Genomic DNA, 19,726 nt, shown 5'->3' with positions numbered 1-19,726 from the left:
CCCGGCCCACGTACGCTAGCGGCGTAACCACAGCCCCGCCCCCTGATCTACGCCAGGTGACACCCCTCGCCCAGCGTACGCTATTAGCGCGGACAGTCCCCTTGCCTTTGAGGACCCTCCCCCGTGGGCAAGGCTCGGGTAAGTTGCCTGAAGTCGGGTGGTGCAGGGGTCTGGCCAGCTCTGCCGTGCCAGGGAGTAGGTCGTCAAGCGGTAGCGAGAGCAAAACCAGCTCCTTCACCACTTCTCGGAGGTGCCAGGTGTGTGGCTGACAGGCAGTCACAGGTGCTGGCACCTGTGTGTATGTCACAGCTAAATTTTGTCACAGCCACATTTGCAAGCGTTCCGACCAATTGTAGAGCTGATTTGGGGGGTGGGGGAAAGGAGGTGAACATTAATATAAAATGTGAACACTTCAGTCTTTTTGATTGTTTTCATTCAGGTTTAGAAGATTCCAACACTAGCTCTAGCCAGAGCATTTCATATGCAATCACATTGTGACATGCGAATGACAGCCTGGTCGCAATGTATCACAGACAACCACGAGGTGACTTTTAACTCACAGCTGCATCACAGCAATCCTATTGTGATGTTTAACCTACAACCATGTCACGTGAGTGAAAACCATGCTGAAACATCAGCTTACAAGCCTGCTGTGTGATGTTTAAATGATAATCATGTTGTGACATCACACTCTTGTGCATTATCCTGATTTTTATCACAAATCTTGCTATATTTGGGGTTTTCCTTAAACCTCCAAATTCCGGAGTCAAGTGGTTGCATAAGAATTGTGGCCTTCGCTTAAAAATTGAAGTTTCTAGCCCTCCTGGTTGGTCTGAAAGCACTGAAAATGTGAACCTTAAAGTCTCAAAAACCAGAAGACAAATATAAAGAACCCAAAATGTATTATTTTGTAAAATCTCTTTACTTTTCAGTTAAGTTCCTGATTTTTAAGGGCTTGACTCAAGATTTTTTGAATGCTTAGGGCTTGTAATGCAGGATATTTTGAATCAAAAACATGCCACAGATGGACCATCAGTGTTTATAATAACTGTGTATTCCCCATAGGGTGTCTGCCTTCAAAGTAAAAAGCAGTGTCTGTGCCTCCTGTACAGTGCAGTGCATATATCGTCTATAATACCGTGCCTGTGGCTTCCATTATCCTAAATAATGCTTTATGTATGTCTCCTGTACAGGGCAAAATATCTCTGTTCCTCTAATGCAGTGTCTCTACGCGTTGTTATTATCAGATGCAAAGGTTTGGGCTCTGACTTCAGCGGGGCAATCACCAGCATTTATTTGCTATTTATTGGTCGTTGTTATTATGATAATCCGTCGTGCACGCACCAGTAGACTCACCACCCCCACCCCATTGCCCCCTGCTGCTCGGGCTCTTTTGTGCCCGGAACTCTCCTCGCGGGCTGGGTTGCGGCGGGGAGGACTCTGGCTGTGGGGCTCCCAGCCGGAAGGCCGCCGGCTCTGGGGACGTGTCTCTGCGCTGCCGGGCCGAGCGTGTGGCTGTCGCGAGCCGCTGCCATGGCCTCGGCCAGTCTGGTGGAGAAGCTGCAGCTCCGCGTGCGGGAGCTGGAGGAGGCGCTGGCCAGGGAGCGGGGCGGCGGGCAGGGCCAGCGGGCTCGCATCGAGAGGATGAGCCCGGAGGTGACCGACTCCAACCCCTACAGGTGACGGCGGGGGGAGCTGCCCTGTGTGGGGGGCACCTGTCTTTTGGGGTGGGGCGGGGCAGCTATGTGGGCGTGGGAGGAAGGGACAGCGCTGCCACGGGGCGGGCGGGGAAGGGGCCCTGCGATGTGGGGACAGTGGGGACAAGCCTGGCACGTTGGGGTTTGGGGGTGGCAGGGAGGGGTGCTGCCACATGGGGTGTTGTTATGAAGGAGGAGGAAGAGAGCAGGAGCGAGCACTCTCCTCCACCTTTATTGAGACTGCAGAGAGTTGCCGTATGGCGGCTGTCTGTTGTGCAGGGGATTTGTGGGGAGAGGGAGGCTCCCTATACTGTGTGGGGAGGGGACGGTCTGACCCCGACCTTTGTTTAGGAGAGGCTATTTATTAAGCAAATTAAGACATCTGCTCCAGTTTCATTCACTGAGAAGTGATGCGATGTGCCACCCCACTCCGTCCCCCCCGAAACCCTACCTGTCTCTTGGTGATGAATTATAAGACTGTTTTGTATTTTCTGTCTTTACGAGTGGAGTATTTTACTCTGAGTTACTTACGGAGAAGCTATTCATAAGGAATTAGTATACAGTATTTGGGAGGAAATGGGAGTTGGGACCCCTGGTTTTTTTCCCCACTAATTTACTTTTGCGCATTGGGTCATTTAGAGCTTGATTATCAGAGGTGCTGAGGCTCTACAGTGCCTAATTTGTGGATTTCAGCACTTCTGAGAATCAGTCCCATAACCTTTCTGTGCCTCAGTTTGCCCTGGGATTAAATAATAATATATAGATTTAAAATAGTCCTTCTTTAGGAACACTTCAACTTGTAATACTTTGCACTTATACAGCAATAAAATAATAATATAGAGTAGACACAGTACTTTTTGTAAAGCACTCTGTTATCCTCTATAAAAAAGTGCATATTAGTGCGAAGTATTACTATTTAAAACATTTCTGCAGCAGGATTGTGTTTAATCCTCTCCATTCTAGTTGTCCTCACAACCTTAAAATAGCTCAGTCCCTCCAAATTTCTCTCATAGTCCAGTATTGAAGTTTAAAGGTTGTTCTCCCTGAAAGCTTTTGTTGTTTTGTTTTTTAAGGTTATCAGATGTTATCAGGGTGTTAACCTGGCACCTGGAAAGCAGATATTGCAGCCACATTAGTCCTCAAAATGATTGAAAGTGTGTGTGCGCGCGTGCGCACGTGTATACACACAGCACATCATATTTTATCCTTATCCTGCAAACAATAATAATGTGAATAGTCTCATTTGTTTTCAGTGGGACTATTCACACTAATAAAGTAAAGCATGTAAGTGCTTGCAGCATTGGGGCCTTAGTGTTCTATGCATAGAGATGGGTTTCCATTCTCACTTAGTACATGTCCACTTAGCAGTTTTAAGTGTAATGAGCACAGTGGTCTTCCGTTTATTCATTAGAAATCTTTAGAAACTCAGTATGCAGAAGAGTTAAAGACATGTTTTACTGAAGCTAGCAGGAAATGTTTTGGTTTTTTCCCCCAAGCTGCTGCTTACAGAATGTGATGGTGATACTAGTGGGTTGGTTGCACGATATAGTGATATTGGGGCTTTCATTCTGAAATGTGCCTAATACTTCAACTTTCTGAAATGCATAAACCTTAGAAATAGAATTGGAAAACAAATGAAATAAATGGAAAATAATACAAATTAAGGGTCTCAAATTGTTCTTGATAACAGCTAGCTACAAGTGGGAAATTTAATTATTGTAATCCGCTTTAGCGACTACTTACTATAATCTCTTCCCTGAAATCTAATAGTATCTGGTGAGAAATATGACAGTTTATGTTAGTGTTGATTTCAAAGCCATTAACTAATTTTCTTTGCTTTTGAATTTATCAACATTATTATGTTTATTTTCAAATAAATTACCATTTTACCTTAGTCTCAGTCTTCCAATCGCTAGTACATCTTTAATTGTTTGCTTAAACTTTACTTTTTAAAAAAAGTGTTATCTTAACCCTGGTCTACACTGGGGGAGATCGATCTAAGTTACGCAACTTCAGCTACGTGAATAAAGTAGCTGAAGTCGACGTACTTAGACCTACTCACTGCGGTGTCTTCACTATGGTGAGTCGACTGCTGCTGCTCCCCCCGTTGACTCTGCCTGCATCATGGCAATGGAGTACAGCAGTTGACGGGAGAGCGCTCAGGGGTCGATTGCTGCCCGCCAATCCGGCAGGTAGTGTAGACCTACCCTTAGAGGAGTACTATGATAAAACTGAATATATTCATATTCTGAATCTTTTTCTTTTAGATACCTTAGTGAAGTAGTGTAAATCTAAATATTTCTGAAATAAAATTATAGATGCTAATCCCTCTTATGTGTCCTTTCTCTGTAATCAAGAATTCCACAGCATTTACTGTGTAACTGTTAATTCTATTGTGAGCTCCTCTGGGGCTTGTTCTTTGTTATTTTACTCTTTCAACTTTTTACTGTTGCTCAAATAATTGTATCTCAAAGTGATTTTGAGAGAGCTTTCCTTGACTATGTTGGATGGTTTATTTATTTATTTGTTTTGTTTTTCATAGTCGCCTTATGGCATTAAAACGAATGGGAATTGTGAAAGATTATGAGGTATGATTATATTTGTTTTAGAAAATCATTTTTACTTCCTCTCATGAAGGCTACTTTGTAACATACTAATCTGTATTTATTTTTCTTGACACAGAAAATCCGTACCTTTACGGTAGCAGTAGTAGGTGTTGGTGGAGTTGGCAGTGTGACTGCTGAAATGTTGACAAGATGTGGTATTGGTAAGGTAATACACATTTTCTTCATGTACCAGTAAACAGATGAACTAGTCCTATATATAATAGATACTGGCAAGATGGATTTCTTGTTTGAGTCTGCATCAATGTTAAAGTCAGCTGAAACAAACAAAAGAGTAATACTGACAAAAACATTGAAAGTGATGAGTCTTCTGAGGTAGATTGTTCTCTGTTCTCTGCCCTTACCTAGGGCCTAGTCCTGTATGTTGCAGACCACCCTCAGCTGGGTGCTCCACACTCTGCAGGATCAGGTTCCTTCTGTATTGCTTTTAGTTCAGCCATAGAAGGCAGTGAAGGGAAAAAAGCTGTTAATAAAGATGGGAGGGTGCATAATGCAGAGAAGGAAGATTGAGCACTTCTGTTTCTCATAAAAACAAGAACAAGGGGACATTCAGTTAAATTGAGAAACAATGAATTTAAAACAAATAAGTGGACACAATTTTTCACACAATGCACAGTTAATACATAGAACTCATTGTCACAAGATATAGAGGCTAAGAGCTTAGCAGCAGGAAAAATTAGATTTATATGGGTAACGAGAACATCCAGAGTTAATATAGTACAGGATTTTTTAAGTGTAAGAAGGGATCTAAACATTCATTCTTCAAGGGAAAAGCTAACCTCTAACTCTTCAGGGTTAGGAAGAAACTTTCCTTATGAAGAGGTTATTCATAACTCATCCTAATAAGCATGTTATATCATTTACATAAAATAGCAAGAGACATAAAGGGTAACAAGAAAATGTTCTACAAATACATTAGAAGGAAGAGCAAGACCAAGGTAGGCCTAGTACTGAATGAGGGGGAAAAAACAATAACAAAAAATGTGCAGATGGCCAAAGTGCTAAATGACTTTTTTGTTTCGGTGTTCACCAAAAAGGTTAGTTGTGATTGGACGTCTAAAGTAGTAAATGCCAGTAAAATGAGGTAGGATCAGAGGCTAAAATAGGGAAAGAACAAGTTTAAAATTACTTAATCGAGTTACATGTCTTCAAATCACCTGTGCCTGATGAAATACATCCTAAAATACTCAAGGAGTTGACTGAGGAGGTATCTGAACCATTAGTGATTATCTTCGAAAAGTCATGGAAGACAGGAGAGATTCCAGAGGACTGGAAAATGGCAAATAGAGTGCCAATCTATGAAAAGGGAAATAAGGACAACCCAGGAAATTACAGGCTAGTCAGCTTAACTTCAGTACCCAGAAAGATAATGGAGCAAATAATTAAGTAATCAATTTGAAAACACCTAGAAGATAATAAGGTGATAAGTAACAGTCAGCATGGATTTGTCAAGAACAAATCATGTCAAACGAACCTAATAGCTTTTTTTGACAGGCTAACAAGCCTTGTGGATGGGGGGGAAGTGGTAGATGTGGTATATCTTGACTTTAGTAAGGCCTTTGATACTGTACCACGTTACCTTCTCGTAAACAAATTAGGGAAATACAACCTAGACGGAGCTACTGTAAGGTGGGTGGGTGCATAACTAGTTGGAAAACCGTTCCCAGGCAGTAGTTAGTTATCAGTGTTTCATAGTCAAGCTGGAAGAGCATATTGAGTTGGGTCCCGCAGGGATCACTTCTGGGTCTGGGTCTGTTCAGTATCTTCATTAATGATTTAGATAAAGTAATGGCTGAGAGAGTACACTTATAAAGTTTGTGCATGATACCAAGCGGGGAGGGGTTGCAAGTGCTTTGGAGGATAGGATTAAACATCAAAATGATCTGGAGAAACGGTCTGAACTAAATAGGATGCAATTCAGTAAGGACACATAGAATCATAGAATATCAGGGTTGGAAGGGACCCCTGAAGGTCATCTAGTCCAACCCCCTGCTCGAAGCAGGACCAATTCCCAGTTAAAACATCCCAGCCAGGGCTTTGTCAAGCCTGACCTTAAAAACTTCCAAGGAAGGAGATTCCACCACCTCCCTAGGCAACGCATTCCAGTGTTTCACCACCCTCTTAGTGAAAAAGTTTTTCCTAATATCCAATCTAAACCCCCCCCACTGCAACTTGAGGCCATTACTCCTCGTTCTGTCATCTGCTACCATTGAGAACAGTCTAGAGCCATCCTCTTTGGAACCCCCTTTCAGGTAGTTGAAAGCAGCTATCAAATCCCCCCTCATTCTTCTCTTCTGCAGGCTAAACAATCCCAGCTCCCTCAGCCTCTCCTCATAAGTCAAAGTACTCCACTTAGGAAGGAACAATCAGTTGCACACATACAAAATGGGAAATGACTGCTTAGGAAGGAGTACTGAGGAAAGGGATCTGGGGGTCATAGTGGATCACAAGCTAAATATGAGTCAACAGTGTAACACTGTTGCAAAACAAGTAAACATAATTCTGGGATGTATTAGCAGAATTGTTGTAAGCAACACAAGAAGTAATTCTTCCGCTGTACTCCCCACTGATTAGGTCTTAACTGGAGTATTTTGCCCAAATCTGGGTGCCACATTTCAGGAAAGATGTGGGCAAATTGGAGAAAGTCCAAAGAAGAGCAACAAAAATGATTAAAGGTCTAGAAAACATGACCTTTGAGGGAAAATTGAAAAAAATTGTGTTTGTTGAGTTTGGAGAAGAGAAGACTGTGAGGGGACATAACAGCTTTCAAATACATAAAAGGTTGTTACAAAGAGAAGGGAGAAAAATTGTTCTCCTTAGCCTCTGAGGCTAGGACAAGAAGCAATGGGCTTAAACTGCAGCAAGGGTGGTTAGGTTGGACATTAGGAAAAACTTCCTAACTGTCAGGGTGGTTAAGCACTGGAATAAATTGCCTGGAAAGGTTGTAGAATCTGTCATTGGAGATTTTTAAGAGCAGGTTAGACAAACACCTGCTAGGGATGGTCTAGATCAGTGGTTCTCAACCAGGGGCCGGGGGGCCATGAGCAGGTTTCAGGGGGTCTACCAAGCAGGAGCAGTGTTAGACTCACCGGGGCCCAGGGCAGAAAGTCTAAGCCCTGGCACACAAGGGTGAAGCCTGATGCCCTGAGCACTGCCACCAAGGGCTGAAGTAGAAGCGTGAGCAGCTCAGCCTTGCGGGGTGCCCTGTGACGTGGAGCCCCGGGCAGCTGCCCTGCTTGCTGCTACTTAACACCGGCCCTGGCTTTTTTATGCAGAAAAAGAGTTATTGTGGCACAGGTGGGCCATGGAGTTTTTACAGCATGTTGGGGGGCGCCTCAGAAAGAAAAAGGTTAAGAACTCCTGGTCTAGATAAATACTTAGTCCTGCCATGAGTGCAGGGGACTGGACTAGATGACCTCTCGGGGTCCCCTTCAGTCCTGTGATTCTATGATTTCTTTTGAAGCAGCTGGTAATGGCCTCTGTCTAAGACAGCATACTTGACTCTTTGGTCTACTGACCTGATAAGAATTGACATATCAGATGTTCTTCTGTATTAGCTAGTCATTCAAAATAAGTAATTGTTATCTACACGCTAGAGTTGCAGCTCAAAAATACAATCAGAAATTAGCTTGAAATAATCACATGTAGGAATGTCAAAAGAACAGTCACTAAAGTTAGTGTCTGTTGATGTGGATAATCTGCAGAATGTTCTGCTTATCTTAGATAAATGTGTTCTGTTAATCATCATTCTGGTGACTTGATCTGAACAGTTTGGTGTTCTCAGGTCTTAGTGACCAGTAGTTTAGGGCCCAGTCCTGCCGTCCATACACCTCCGTAATGGTTTGCACATGAGTTGACTGAGTAAAATGGATGGAACTACTCACATGTGTTTCTAGAATCAGGGCCCGTCAGTTTGCTGTTTATAATACCAACATGGTGTTCATCAGCAGAGACCCATTGAAAAGTCATATATATTATTATAATCTTCATTGTAGCTGCTACTGTTTGATTATGACAAGGTGGAGTTGGCGAACATGAACAGGCTCTTCTTCCAACCTCATCAAGCTGGACTAAGTAAAGTGCAGGCAGCGGAGCACACTTTGAGGTATATAGTGGGGATCAAATATGTTTAACATGGGATGTTAATTCAAACTCCGACATTTCACTGTACAAAAAAACCCACAACAAAGTAGCGTGTTCATATGGAGTCAAAGGACTGACCTGCACTAGAATTTTTGCTGGTATAATGTAGGATATTTTTTGTTTGTTGTTGTTTATGACATTTTTACACTGAAAAAGTCATAGTGCAGATGCAGTTAGACCAGCAAAAAGTGATTTTTGCCAGTAAAGCTTTTCATTCAGAGAACTGGCATAAGCTACACTATGCTAGAAGGGTTTTCCAGAATAGCTATACTAGCTAACCTTTTCTAAGCTAAAGTGTGTGTCTAAAAACTCCAGCAGTGCTTGTGAGTTGAAGGAGTTGAGGGAGTTCTTTGGGGTTGTTAATGCATTGATTATCACTGTTGACTGATTTTATTTTCTTTACAAGGAATATTAATCCTGATGTTCAGTTTGAAGTACATAACTACAATATCACAACAGTGGATAACTTCCAACATTTCATGGACAGAATAAGGTAAAATGTTTTGAGAAACACACACGACTTCTTTTGACGTTTGTTAGTAAATAAAGTCTAAAATACTCTATTGGCTTCATAATTTTTTTTAAACATTAGGCCTCCAACTGGAAAACAATCGCATTTTATGTAAAATATATGTATATAAAGACACTTTTTTGTTTCCTAGCTCTGTTATTCAAGTAGATCTTGGTAAATAGCAATTACTTTTGTCTCACTTTAAATTAAATTTGTTCCATGTTTATATTAGTGTATTTTTAGCTTTCCAGCCAAATTAAAGATTCCATACGTTGTCATTCTTCTTTAAAAAGACATCAAATTGCACAATCCCTTCTTTTGAGTATCTTGACTCTCATTTCCATTGAATATAACACAATGTAATTAATATCTCAGAAATTAGTTCTGAAATGACTGCGGATATGTTATGCAAAGGGAAACCATTAGGGGAAATAAAAATTTATACTACATTTCTTAAAATTTGTAAGAGGTGCAAATTATGCCCAGTGAAATTTCCTTTAGTCTGAAATATCCTCTTATCTGAATCTCTTATGACTCCTCAGATGACCTAATTTTTAAGGACTGCCTTTTTACTTAATTCTATGGATGTCGCTGCACGTTTTGGATAAACAGGGTTTTATTGAATTGTTTGAGACTCTGTGAGTGTTAAATAGGATTCAGACTATTTTGTTAGATAGGAATATATTTCCCATCAATTTATGTAATGAAAAGAATGAAATGTCTTGACTACAATTTTAATAATGTGTTTTGCAAACCTTCCTCATGTAAACTGTGGTATTTACTTTAGTTATGGTGGGTTAGAAGAAGGGAAACCTGTTGATCTTGTACTGAGCTGTGTGGACAACTTTGAAGCTCGTATGGCAATTAACACTGTAAGTACAGCACCTGAGGTCTGCGCATACACTTGCGGGTTTGCTAATATATTCTTCCATTATTATTATTATTTACAGAAGTTATGTGCACCATAAAGAAGGCAAAACCTTGTTAAGGAATCTGTTGATATATGTAAAACTAAGGAAATGTGGGGAGGAAATGAGCTTTTTATTCAGTTCTTGGAGCATAAAGAGTAGACGTAAAACAGGTTACATGTGATAGTAGGTAAATGGTTAGTAAAGGAAAAGTGTATTTTTCGTTAAATTTTATTTGTATTGAGTCATCTTGTAAACGCTGTCTAAATTCACTAATGACTTTCTTTGTGTAACTATCCTATGGAAAATTGATAAGAATCGTTATATTTTTATGTACATTATTAAGGCAGTATACCGTTTTTACTGTGCAGTTTCCCTTCACAGTTGTAACAAATACAGTGTATTTTCCAAAACACACATTTTTGTTGCCATCCACCTGCTAGCTTGATCAGCATGTGTATATATGATGCATATAACTGTATAAATATAATAGATCCATGCTTGTGTGTGTAAAATAAACATAATTAAAGGGAGAAAACAGTAAAGAAATTGAATAGAAAATCCTAATAAACACCATATTAGACTCCTGGGCCCTGATCTGGCAATTGTGAGTTGGAGCCCTGTACATGTGCAGAGCCCCACTGATTTTTATGACACTACAGACAAGTGCAGAGATCTGCCCTCCCGAATCCAATACCCATATTTGGACTTCAGTTTTTATTATTGTCACTAAAACAAGGCACAGAAATAGTTTACAGTAATACCTCTTTTTTTCATCTGACAGTTCGTTTTTCTTCTGGCTTTAATGGGTAAAAGTCACAGATTCATCAGTATAATGCATGATTTCTAATAACCTTTTGCAACAAACTTCTGCAGTGTTATTTTATTGTAACTCTTGTGTATGTTTGTTCTTTCAAGGCCTGCAATGAGCTTGGACAAACATGGATGGAATCTGGAGTGAGCGAAAATGCAGTCTCAGGACATATACAACTTATCATACCTGGTGAATCTGCTTGTTTTGCGGTATGCAATCCTTGGCCAAGGGGTCCTTTTCTGAAATCTGGGATCCACTGGATTTCTAGTTTGTGCTTTTTAAAACAGGATGTGTGGTGTGAAACTGGTATTTCAAGGCTATATGGCCACAACTTGTATTAGTTCAGAGTAATTCTGGTTATTGCCTTTGTGTGGTCTGAGGTTTTTATTTGTTTTGTTTAATGAGAATTTTTTTTTCTCCTCCCAGTGTGCTCCCCCGCTTGTAGTTGCTGCCAATATTGATGAAAAAACATTAAAACGAGAGGGAGTTTGTGCAGCCAGCCTTCCTACCACTATGGGAGTAGTTGCGGGGATTCTTGTACAAAATGTCCTGAAGTAAGTTATTTGAATGAACTTCTGTGACTAGACCTACAATATCTTGATATAAAGAATCCATCAGGCTTCTTTCTGATAATTTTAAGAGCTTCACATCTTCAGGACTTTATAAGCTTATGAGATGCGTGATCTTTCTTTCCCAGTGACAGATCTTCCTCTTTCATACACTCTCATGTGCAAAGGCGTTTGCTTAAAGGAGTTGATACGAAGATATGTGGTACATGGGTACATCTACACTGTAAAACAAAACCCTACTGTTGTGAGTCTCAGAGCCTGGGTCAACTGTCTCAGGTGCTATGCAGCTAAAAACAGCAATGTAGATTTTCCTGCTTGGGCTGGAACTCATACTCTGAAACCTGGGGGGGGGAACTGGGTCTCAGAGCCCAGGCTCCAGCCTAAGCAGAAAAGTCTACACTGCTGTTTTTAGCTCTTTAGCGTGGGCCTAAGTTAGCTCAGGCTCTGAGACTTGCTGCCATGTTTGTTTTTCCCCTCAGTGTAGACGTATCCGAGTCACTGAACTTTTTGTTTTGCAGCTACTGTTTCCTACAGATCATTTCAAGTGCTCATTCGCGATACTTGGTTTTTTATTCATCTTGAATTACGAAGCCTTGAAGAACGTCAAAGTAGCAGAAGAACGTCTTTGTTTCCTTTGCACAAAGCATGGGAAGAGAATTAGTCCTGCATAGTTTCTGTTCAGTGATGCCAAACAGCTATAAATATTTTTACTGTATAGTAAAATTTTCTACAAGTAATATCACATACTCCAACTGTTCAAAGAACTATGTGCACGAGAAATTTTGAACAATTCTGTGTGCATAACTTTATATTTCCCTTTCCTTATTTTTAAGTCTGGAAAATAGGATTTTTGTCTAGAGTTTGTGCGCTAAAATCCTATTTTAGACACACATTCTGGGAATAATTGTCCAGGTGCTGAATTAAAAACAATCCAGATCTCGTGAAGTAAAACGGGGTTGTTTTGCCTTCAGCTACAGAGGTATTCCATTGACTTTAGTATATGTTGTGTGAATGCCTTTACGTAAAAGCAGAATTTGGTCCTGTAGTAATAAATATAACAAATTAACTAATTTTAGTGTGGGATTTCCAAGACGTCATCCTGGCCTAATTTTGCTCCCACTGAACATTTTTCTTCAGTGGGAGGAGAGTTAAACCAACGTTAATTACTTTTGAAAATTCCATCCTGTCTGAATGGGATTGGACACAAGTAGGGTGGAGGTTGCACTATGAGACATTCTAAACTTACCATTTCCTGGATTTGCAGTCAAGTCTCAGATTTCATCCGTGATCCATCTCTCATCTTTATACGTATACAAACACAGGGCCAAATTCTCATGCGGTATAATTCAGGATAGCTCCATTATTTGATAAAGCTATACTGATTTACACCAAGTGAGGATCTACTACATAATTTCTGAAGTAGGTATAGGTAATTTAAAACCAAATACCAGTAATTTAGGGTACTAATACAGTATGACGACTGAGGGGTACAAAAAATAACATCTGGAAAAAACATTTTAGGCAACTCGCTCTGAATCTGTGAACAAGAAAATACTTCCATTTCACTGCAGTTCTCATTCTGTTTTTCCAGGTTTCTATTAAATTTTGGTACTGTGAGTTACTATCTTGGTTACAATGCGATGCAGGATTTTTTTCCAACTATGGCAATGAAACCAAATCCACACTGCGATGACAAAAATTGCAGGAAACAGCAGGAAGAATACAAGGTAAAAATCCATCTGATAATGCATGCTGAAGATCTGTGGTAAATAAAGCAGATCATTCAGAATTGAAGCAGGGTTGACAGGCTGTTTCCTGCTGGTTGCACGAACTTTAAAGTTAGATGATTTGAAATATTTTTAGAAGTATTTGTAGGTTATCTTAAAGTAAGAGGTAAGCAAAGTGACTTATGAAACTTATCACTTTGCAAAAAAACCCCAATCAAATATTTGTCACTTAGGCCCAAATCCTGCAACCTCTTACAGATGTGCTTAACAGTGTGCAAAGATGACATTTAATGGATTTCTTTAAGAAATTATGCTTTGCTTTCTGATGAATAAAGAAGATTTAAACTGTTATTTTTTATATTATTAAAAATATCAGGAGTGTCACCTTTGGTCTTCCCTGCTTTTGCTCTAAGATTTGTTGAAGGTTTAAAGATGATATATACTGTAGGCTCTCTTAACCCCTTAATTGAAGGGTGAGAGTGTTGAATATTCAAAGTCTTATTTTCCCCAAAATTTTCATTAGTCATTGATGTTGAATTGGAGGAAGAAATTATTTCAGGCCTTCTTTATACATAGTAAAGGAGCATGCCCTTTTTTAATCCTGTGTAGGTCACCCTTAAACGTTTCCTAAAAGGCCATAAACAAACTCTCAAATATTTAGAATGACTTTACTCTCCTCAATATTTCAACAAAAATAACCACAAATTCATGTTTTTGTTTTGTTTTTTCATGTTCTCTCTCCAGGAAAAAACGGCTGCACAACCAAAACAAGTAGTAGTTGAACAGGAAGAAGAAATAGTGCATGAAGACAATGACTGGGGTAAGTAATCACCTCAAACTTGAACGGACACCACCAACAAACTCAGGGAATTTAACTAATCTTTATTAAACGCTATCGGTTCACATTTTTTCACTTCTAATAAATCTGACAATTAAACTAAATCAATTTTAATGTTTTGATTCTCATACTGAACAGGTTAAAATTTAGTCTCAACACTACAGAAGTACATTTAAGTAAAATATTTTCATTTTATTTCTTTAATCTTGTGAAAATATATATTCATTAGATTTTATAGACTCTTTTATACAAAACTTAAGCTTGGGTCTAAGTTTAGCTGCATGTCCCTTTAAATATCTTGTCAACAAATCTTCATTATAACCAAGTTTCGGTAACATATATATAAATTCCCTGTAAGGGCATTAACAACTGAGAGAATTGCTGGGCTGAAACTGTCAGCGAACTTGTCAAATAATTAAATTCATAAACTCTTGAAATGGTTACTCTTTGAATATTGTATTTTTAATAAAATGAAAATATAAGCTTACTTTCAGGAAAAAAAAAGTCCTTAAAATGAATGATTTAGACTATGAAAGAGTACCAATAGAGGAGTTGAAAGGCCCATCCCTGGAGCCATTTAAAATACGTTGTACGGAAGATGACTTAAAAGGTCTCTTACTGGATGTACTGTTAAAATACTTTTATTTTCATAAGCTCTGGTTGCTGCAGTTTTCATCTAATGGTAATAAACTGTAATCAGAGTTAAATAATTAGTTGACATTTTGACTTTTTGATACTTAGGTATTGAGCTAGTATCAGAGGTTTCAGAAGAGGAGCTGCAGGCTGCTTCTGGTCCACTTCCTGATCTTCCAAAGGGAATTACAGTAGCATATACTATACCAAACAAGGTAATGTTAAGTCCCCTTTTTTTTTATAGATTTATTTAATTACAGTATTAGAAGGTTCTATATTATGTAGAAACTAGTCAACAATGAAAACACTGTAAAGCAGTTGTCTGCTGTATCCTTTGGAATGTACTAAAAAGCATTCAGTTATTACATAAACTGATGAAAATACATGAGTTATCAACTTATTACCACTTGTCCATGGTAAAACTCCATCTGTAACAATTCTAGTAAAATAACTGCATGCCTATACATTCAATTTGAGTATATCTTACAATCAAATTATTATTGCTTGAGTCTGAAGAATAAAATTATTTTAAACAATTTATTAGCTTGAAACTAGTTCTGAGGGCAACAAAAATGAATGAATTTTAGTTTCTCTATTCGTGTTGAGGTTTAAGCACACTGAGGAATTCCCCAGTTGTTTAGGCAGTCAAAACCATTTTTACAAATTACTTTTATCCTTTAAGAAAGATGCAGTCAAATTACCATAAAGCTGAAGCTCAGTCTGTGGGAGGTTTAACTTCCATTCTTATGCATCAAAACCTCATTTTCTTAAATTCTAATCAAAATGGAGTTTACCAGTGGATTTTGGGTCAGATGTATAAAACTGTAAATGGCTATGGAATAGCTTATATTGTAATGTTGGGGCCTGATCTTGCAAGAACTCTGTATTCTGAACTCCTTGGGTCCATTATATCCTGTTTTATTCACAGCAAAGAAACTAAATAATTTTTCCCCCTTTTGCCAATAGGAAGAGAACGTTGTAGCTGTGGAAACAGTGGTAGAGTCTGAGGAAAGCCTAGAAGAACTCATGGCCAAGATGAAGAACATGTAGGCAAATGGAATATTGAATTAAACATTTGAGATCTTGCACTAGAGCTGGATCCAGAAATAAGGTCCTGTAAGAAATTCCAGTCTTAAAACTTGAACTTTTGGTAAAACAGAACCATAAAAACTTGCAGATGGCATCTCATAACTGTATTCTGGTGTCTATCTATATACTGCTTTAAAATACCAAGCTGTACTACTGTAAGTTTTCATTTCTCATCATGCTAGGGTCCAAATCTCTAGGGGAAAATGAAAGATAATAGACAAACTGACACAAAGTTAAGCATGGTGCCTGATCTGGAATGATATTCCACATGTTGGCAATATTGGGGGAAATTAAAGGTGGAGTAACCTTGTCTGGATAGAGTGGTTCAGGGGATTGATAATGGAGTCTTTAACACATATGTTAGTGCTTCAAATGCATACCAGACTTGTGGTAGTTATCATAGATATCCTAGAATATCAGGGTTGGAAGGGACTTCAGGAGGTCATGTAGTCCAACCCCGTGCTCAAAGCCGGACCAATCCCCAATTTTTGCCCCAGATCCCTAAATGGCCCCCTCAAGGATTGAACTCACAACCCTGGCTACTGTTCAATGGGCTATGTTGTCTAAGTTTGTAGCGTGGCTATACCTGTTTTGTGGGTAAATGGAAGGCTTCAATCTTTTCATAGGCCATAAATTTCACTAGAAAAATTGTAAAGGGTTGAGTGATTTGTCAGTTTGTGTCACATCCCTATTCTTTCTTAAACAAGTATTTGTGCATACATTGCTTTGTGTTTGATAGTGGTGTGAGTATGCAGTTGTAAGGCACAAGTGTTTTGGTATGAATTCTTTGTTACCTGATCAATGACTGAGTTGACCAAAACAGCTCCTAACATATCACTGCAGTTGTCAGCCATGTGTTTACATAGTAAAAATGCTTATGACTTATCACTAAAAAAATTAACTGCACAGGAAATTTCAGTCATTTCAAAAACACCTACAAACCTTCCTTTGTTTACTTTTAAAAGCTAGTTATTCTAAAATCCATTTAGAATTATTTATTTGGCTAGCATTTAGCTCAGGGGTCGGGACCCCTCAAGGGGTCACAAGGTTATAATGGGGGGGGGGGGATTGCGAGCTGTCAGCCTCCACCCCAAACCCTGCTTTGTCTCCAGCATTTATAATGGTGTTAAATATATAAAAGTGTTTAATTTATAACAGGGAGTCACACTCAGAGGCTTGCTATGTGTACAAAAGTTTGAGAATCACTGATTTAGCTATTACTTTACATGGCTGACAGCTTTATAAAAAGGCAACTATTTACAATTTTATCCTATGTACAGTTTTACAAAAATAGTAATTAATACATATATAAAATTATTGGAGAGATGTTGTTAGTGTATGCAAAATAGTTCTTGACTTCTTACTATAGTTAGTAAAGCAACTTTTACACTTGCCCATTCCAAATTGTAAAGTGAGGTGGTGGAGTCAAGACCTAACTTTGCAGAAGATTGTGTACCAGTATTTAAAAATAATTAAAAAAAAAAAAAGCCCTGTGGCTAATGATGATTTTCACCTTTGCAATTAAAGCATATTGGAATGTAGAAGTCTAAAAAGAACCATAGTATTTCTCTGACTGAGAAATCTAGTGGAAATTTCTGATTTTTTGCAACTCAGTGAACAAATACACTTCAATGCTGTATATTTTTGCTAACATTGTTCATTTATGTGGTAAGCTACAATATATTATCAACTTAAATTTTTAACAGTGAGTCTTAATAATGAGACCTTGCTATGGGTCTGTACTATTAAATTTCTGCTGGTACACTGGAAGACACTATCAGTTTTGATGTGGAGTTCTACTGTGTTCATTAAGTTACACAGAATTTGGCTTATACCAAATATACAAACGCTTCAATTTCATGTACGAACAGAACTTGGTGGGACATCTTTTCTACAGAAGAAGAATCAAGAGCTATTACACTTGTTTTGGACACCATTACGAAGAAGTCAAACATCCATCTGTTTGAAATTTAGAAGATTACAGTTTTTGTCTAGATAAACGCTTTTCCTATGCTGCAAGAACCTCATATCATTTGTGTAGTCTGTAGTTGAAGAAACTTCTAAGTTTTAGTGCTGAATGTCAGTTTTGATTTTGTACATTTTTCATTGCAGCAGTATAAAACTAATCAATTTTTTTTTTCTATTCAGAAAAAGTGCTGAATGGGGGGGAAACTGACTTAATTGCTTACCGTAAAAGGGGGAAAAAGGGGAAGATAGATAATATCCCTTTGAGATAAACAGCCTCGGCACTTTAAGACTAGCTGAATAATTGGATTAGTTCATGAATGAAGTTTCTTCATAGATCTGACACTTTATGAACTCTAAAGTATGAAAAGGAACATGTCATTTTAAAAAATTTATTAAATTTATTCTATTGTTTGTAAACAAACAGACTTAATTGATCATTGTAACTAACTGGGAGAAATACTCCTTTGTACGTTTAATACAAATCAGCTTACTGCTATTCACCGATGCTATTCAGTTCTTTCTCCTGGTTAATACAAGCATGCTTGTATACTGGAGTTTAATGAGCAGTTTTTCTCTACTAGAACTGAGGTGTGTGCACCAGTCCCCAATTAATTCATATGCTTCTCTCGGGTTACTCACTGAAAAAGCATATTCCTAGTAAAAATAAGTGACACCAATTAAAAAGCTTTAGCTAGAGAGGACAAAAATATCAGTCAGAGCTTGTCTATATCTTCAGTTCATACATGACAAGTGGGGGTGTAAATCTACAGTGCATTAGCATGCTGCACACTGAGGCACTAAAAGTTCTGTAGTGCACTTCAATCTGTTTCAGAGTTTAAATCAAAACACACGACAGAAATTTGTGTGTGTGGTATCAGGCTCCCAATGGCCAGTTAGTGTGAAGGCTGGTGGGCTGCAGATTTACACCCAGGCTTGCCATGCACAAACTGACCACATAGACAAGCCCTCTGTCAACAACCTTGATCTAAAAATTCAAAAGCATGTCTTACTAAGAACCCAGTTTCCTTTGCATAAGTTTCCTTAAAGCCAAAACATGGGCAGGTGGAGTTTGGGGGTATTTTCCTTCTTTTGGTGGAAACACAATACATGGTTCTCAAAATTACTGTGTCCCTGAATAACAAAGTGCTCCTGAAAGACAGAAAGGTATAGTAACAAAATTCCACAAACACCATAACAGTGTGGGCACTGAAGGAACTGACGTGGAATAAAAACTAGTAACTATTTTGCTGATTATACCCTGCAGCTCACAGGTCCTCTACTAAAAAGAGGTATAGAGAAAAAACAAAACTGATGTTTTCTGGCATGACAGCTTCAGACTGAACAATAACTAATAGAACACACTCAGCAGTCTTTCACTAAATGCCTGTGTGTAACACAGAGGTAACTCTGTACCACATGGTCCACAAAAAAGTTAACATGAACAGAAATATTTTAAATTAAAATGTAAATTTTTTGTTCAGATTACCCTTCGTCACAAATATTTTATCTCCTAAAATCATTTTTTTAATCTCTGAAGAATGCTCAGATATATTTTTTAACACTTTAACCATCAAACATTCTTTACTAGCATTTGTTTTTGTGCCAGTTTGCATCACCTTTGTCCATGGTCTAGAAAAACATTTGGAGATAATGTACTTCTTAAACTGAAAGTGTCTCCACTTGATGAGGGTCGGGAAGCTGCTTTTCCTCCTACCAACGAAGTCTCTGCTTCTTTGATTTCCATGGCTCTCTTGTACAGCTCAGCAGCCTTCTCGAAATCTCCTCCTTCATAGCTTTGGGAGAGAAACCAAAATTTAACCAACCCTGCCCCACCAACTCACTCCTGCACTGAAGTCTGCAAAAACATACAATTAAACAGCAAAAAACTTTGTTAATGCCGAGTTCAGATTGCCTGGTGTTAACCTGTGCCCTTCCAGGATATTGAGTTCAGCAAAAATTTCTGAAAACAAGGAAATACAGAGGTGAGGTATGGTAAAGGATCATACAACCTTAACTCTGCCCTGCCGGAGCTGGCACTAGCCACTAGGAATTATCAGCATGCACTCCAGCTGCATTCACTGTGTTAAGTGTAACTGCATTGCATCGTGGAGGAATAAGCTGAAACAGCTTGGAAGAGTTGTGATTGTGGTAGGACAAAACCTGGATCCAAGTTCCCCCAGGTTTGTTGTCAAAGGAAAGAGGTGC

The 19,726-nt window shown here is 38.8% G+C and overlaps 2 protein-coding genes across 7 annotated transcripts in view; one reads left to right on the top strand and one right to left on the bottom strand.

The window, feature by feature from the left end:
- Positions 1 to 31: 31 nt before the first annotated feature.
- Positions 32 to 17,942, top strand: UBA5 (ubiquitin like modifier activating enzyme 5). 5 transcript variants are annotated; one of them, XM_077811170.1, is made up of 12 exons: positions 32 to 138; positions 4,240 to 4,285; positions 4,380 to 4,469; positions 8,317 to 8,426; positions 8,871 to 8,957; positions 9,763 to 9,847; positions 10,802 to 10,906; positions 11,124 to 11,251; positions 12,858 to 12,993; positions 13,738 to 13,813; positions 14,573 to 14,679; positions 15,431 to 17,942. In XM_077811170.1, exons 2-12 carry the CDS (start codon positions 4,247 to 4,249, stop codon positions 15,512 to 15,514), a joined length of 1,047 nt encoding a protein of 348 aa, XP_077667296.1. In that variant the 5' UTR covers positions 32 to 138; positions 4,240 to 4,246; the 3' UTR covers positions 15,515 to 17,942. The 5 variants fall into 5 exon arrangements, with proteins under 5 accessions (XP_077667296.1, XP_077667297.1, XP_077667298.1 ...); XM_077811171.1 differs by lacking the exon at positions 32 to 138 and adding an exon at positions 217 to 257; XM_077811172.1 differs by lacking the exon at positions 32 to 138 and adding an exon at positions 413 to 610.
- Positions 13,856 to 19,726, bottom strand: part of NPHP3 (nephrocystin 3) — a 53,378-nt gene continuing 47,507 nt past the window's right edge. For both annotated transcript variants that reach the window (XM_077811162.1, XM_077811163.1), the window contains one exon: positions 13,856 to 19,314. In XM_077811162.1, coding sequence (XP_077667288.1) covers positions 19,134 to 19,314 — 181 coding nt within the window. In that variant the 3' untranslated portion in view covers positions 13,856 to 19,133. The remainder of the gene's footprint in view (positions 19,315 to 19,726) is intronic.

This window comes from Eretmochelys imbricata, chromosome 2 (assembly GCF_965152235.1).
Source record: "Eretmochelys imbricata isolate rEreImb1 chromosome 2, rEreImb1.hap1, whole genome shotgun sequence".
Classification (NCBI taxonomy): Eukaryota; Metazoa; Chordata; order Testudines; family Cheloniidae; genus Eretmochelys; species Eretmochelys imbricata.
This window is presented reverse-complemented; position numbering and strand designations above follow the sequence as displayed.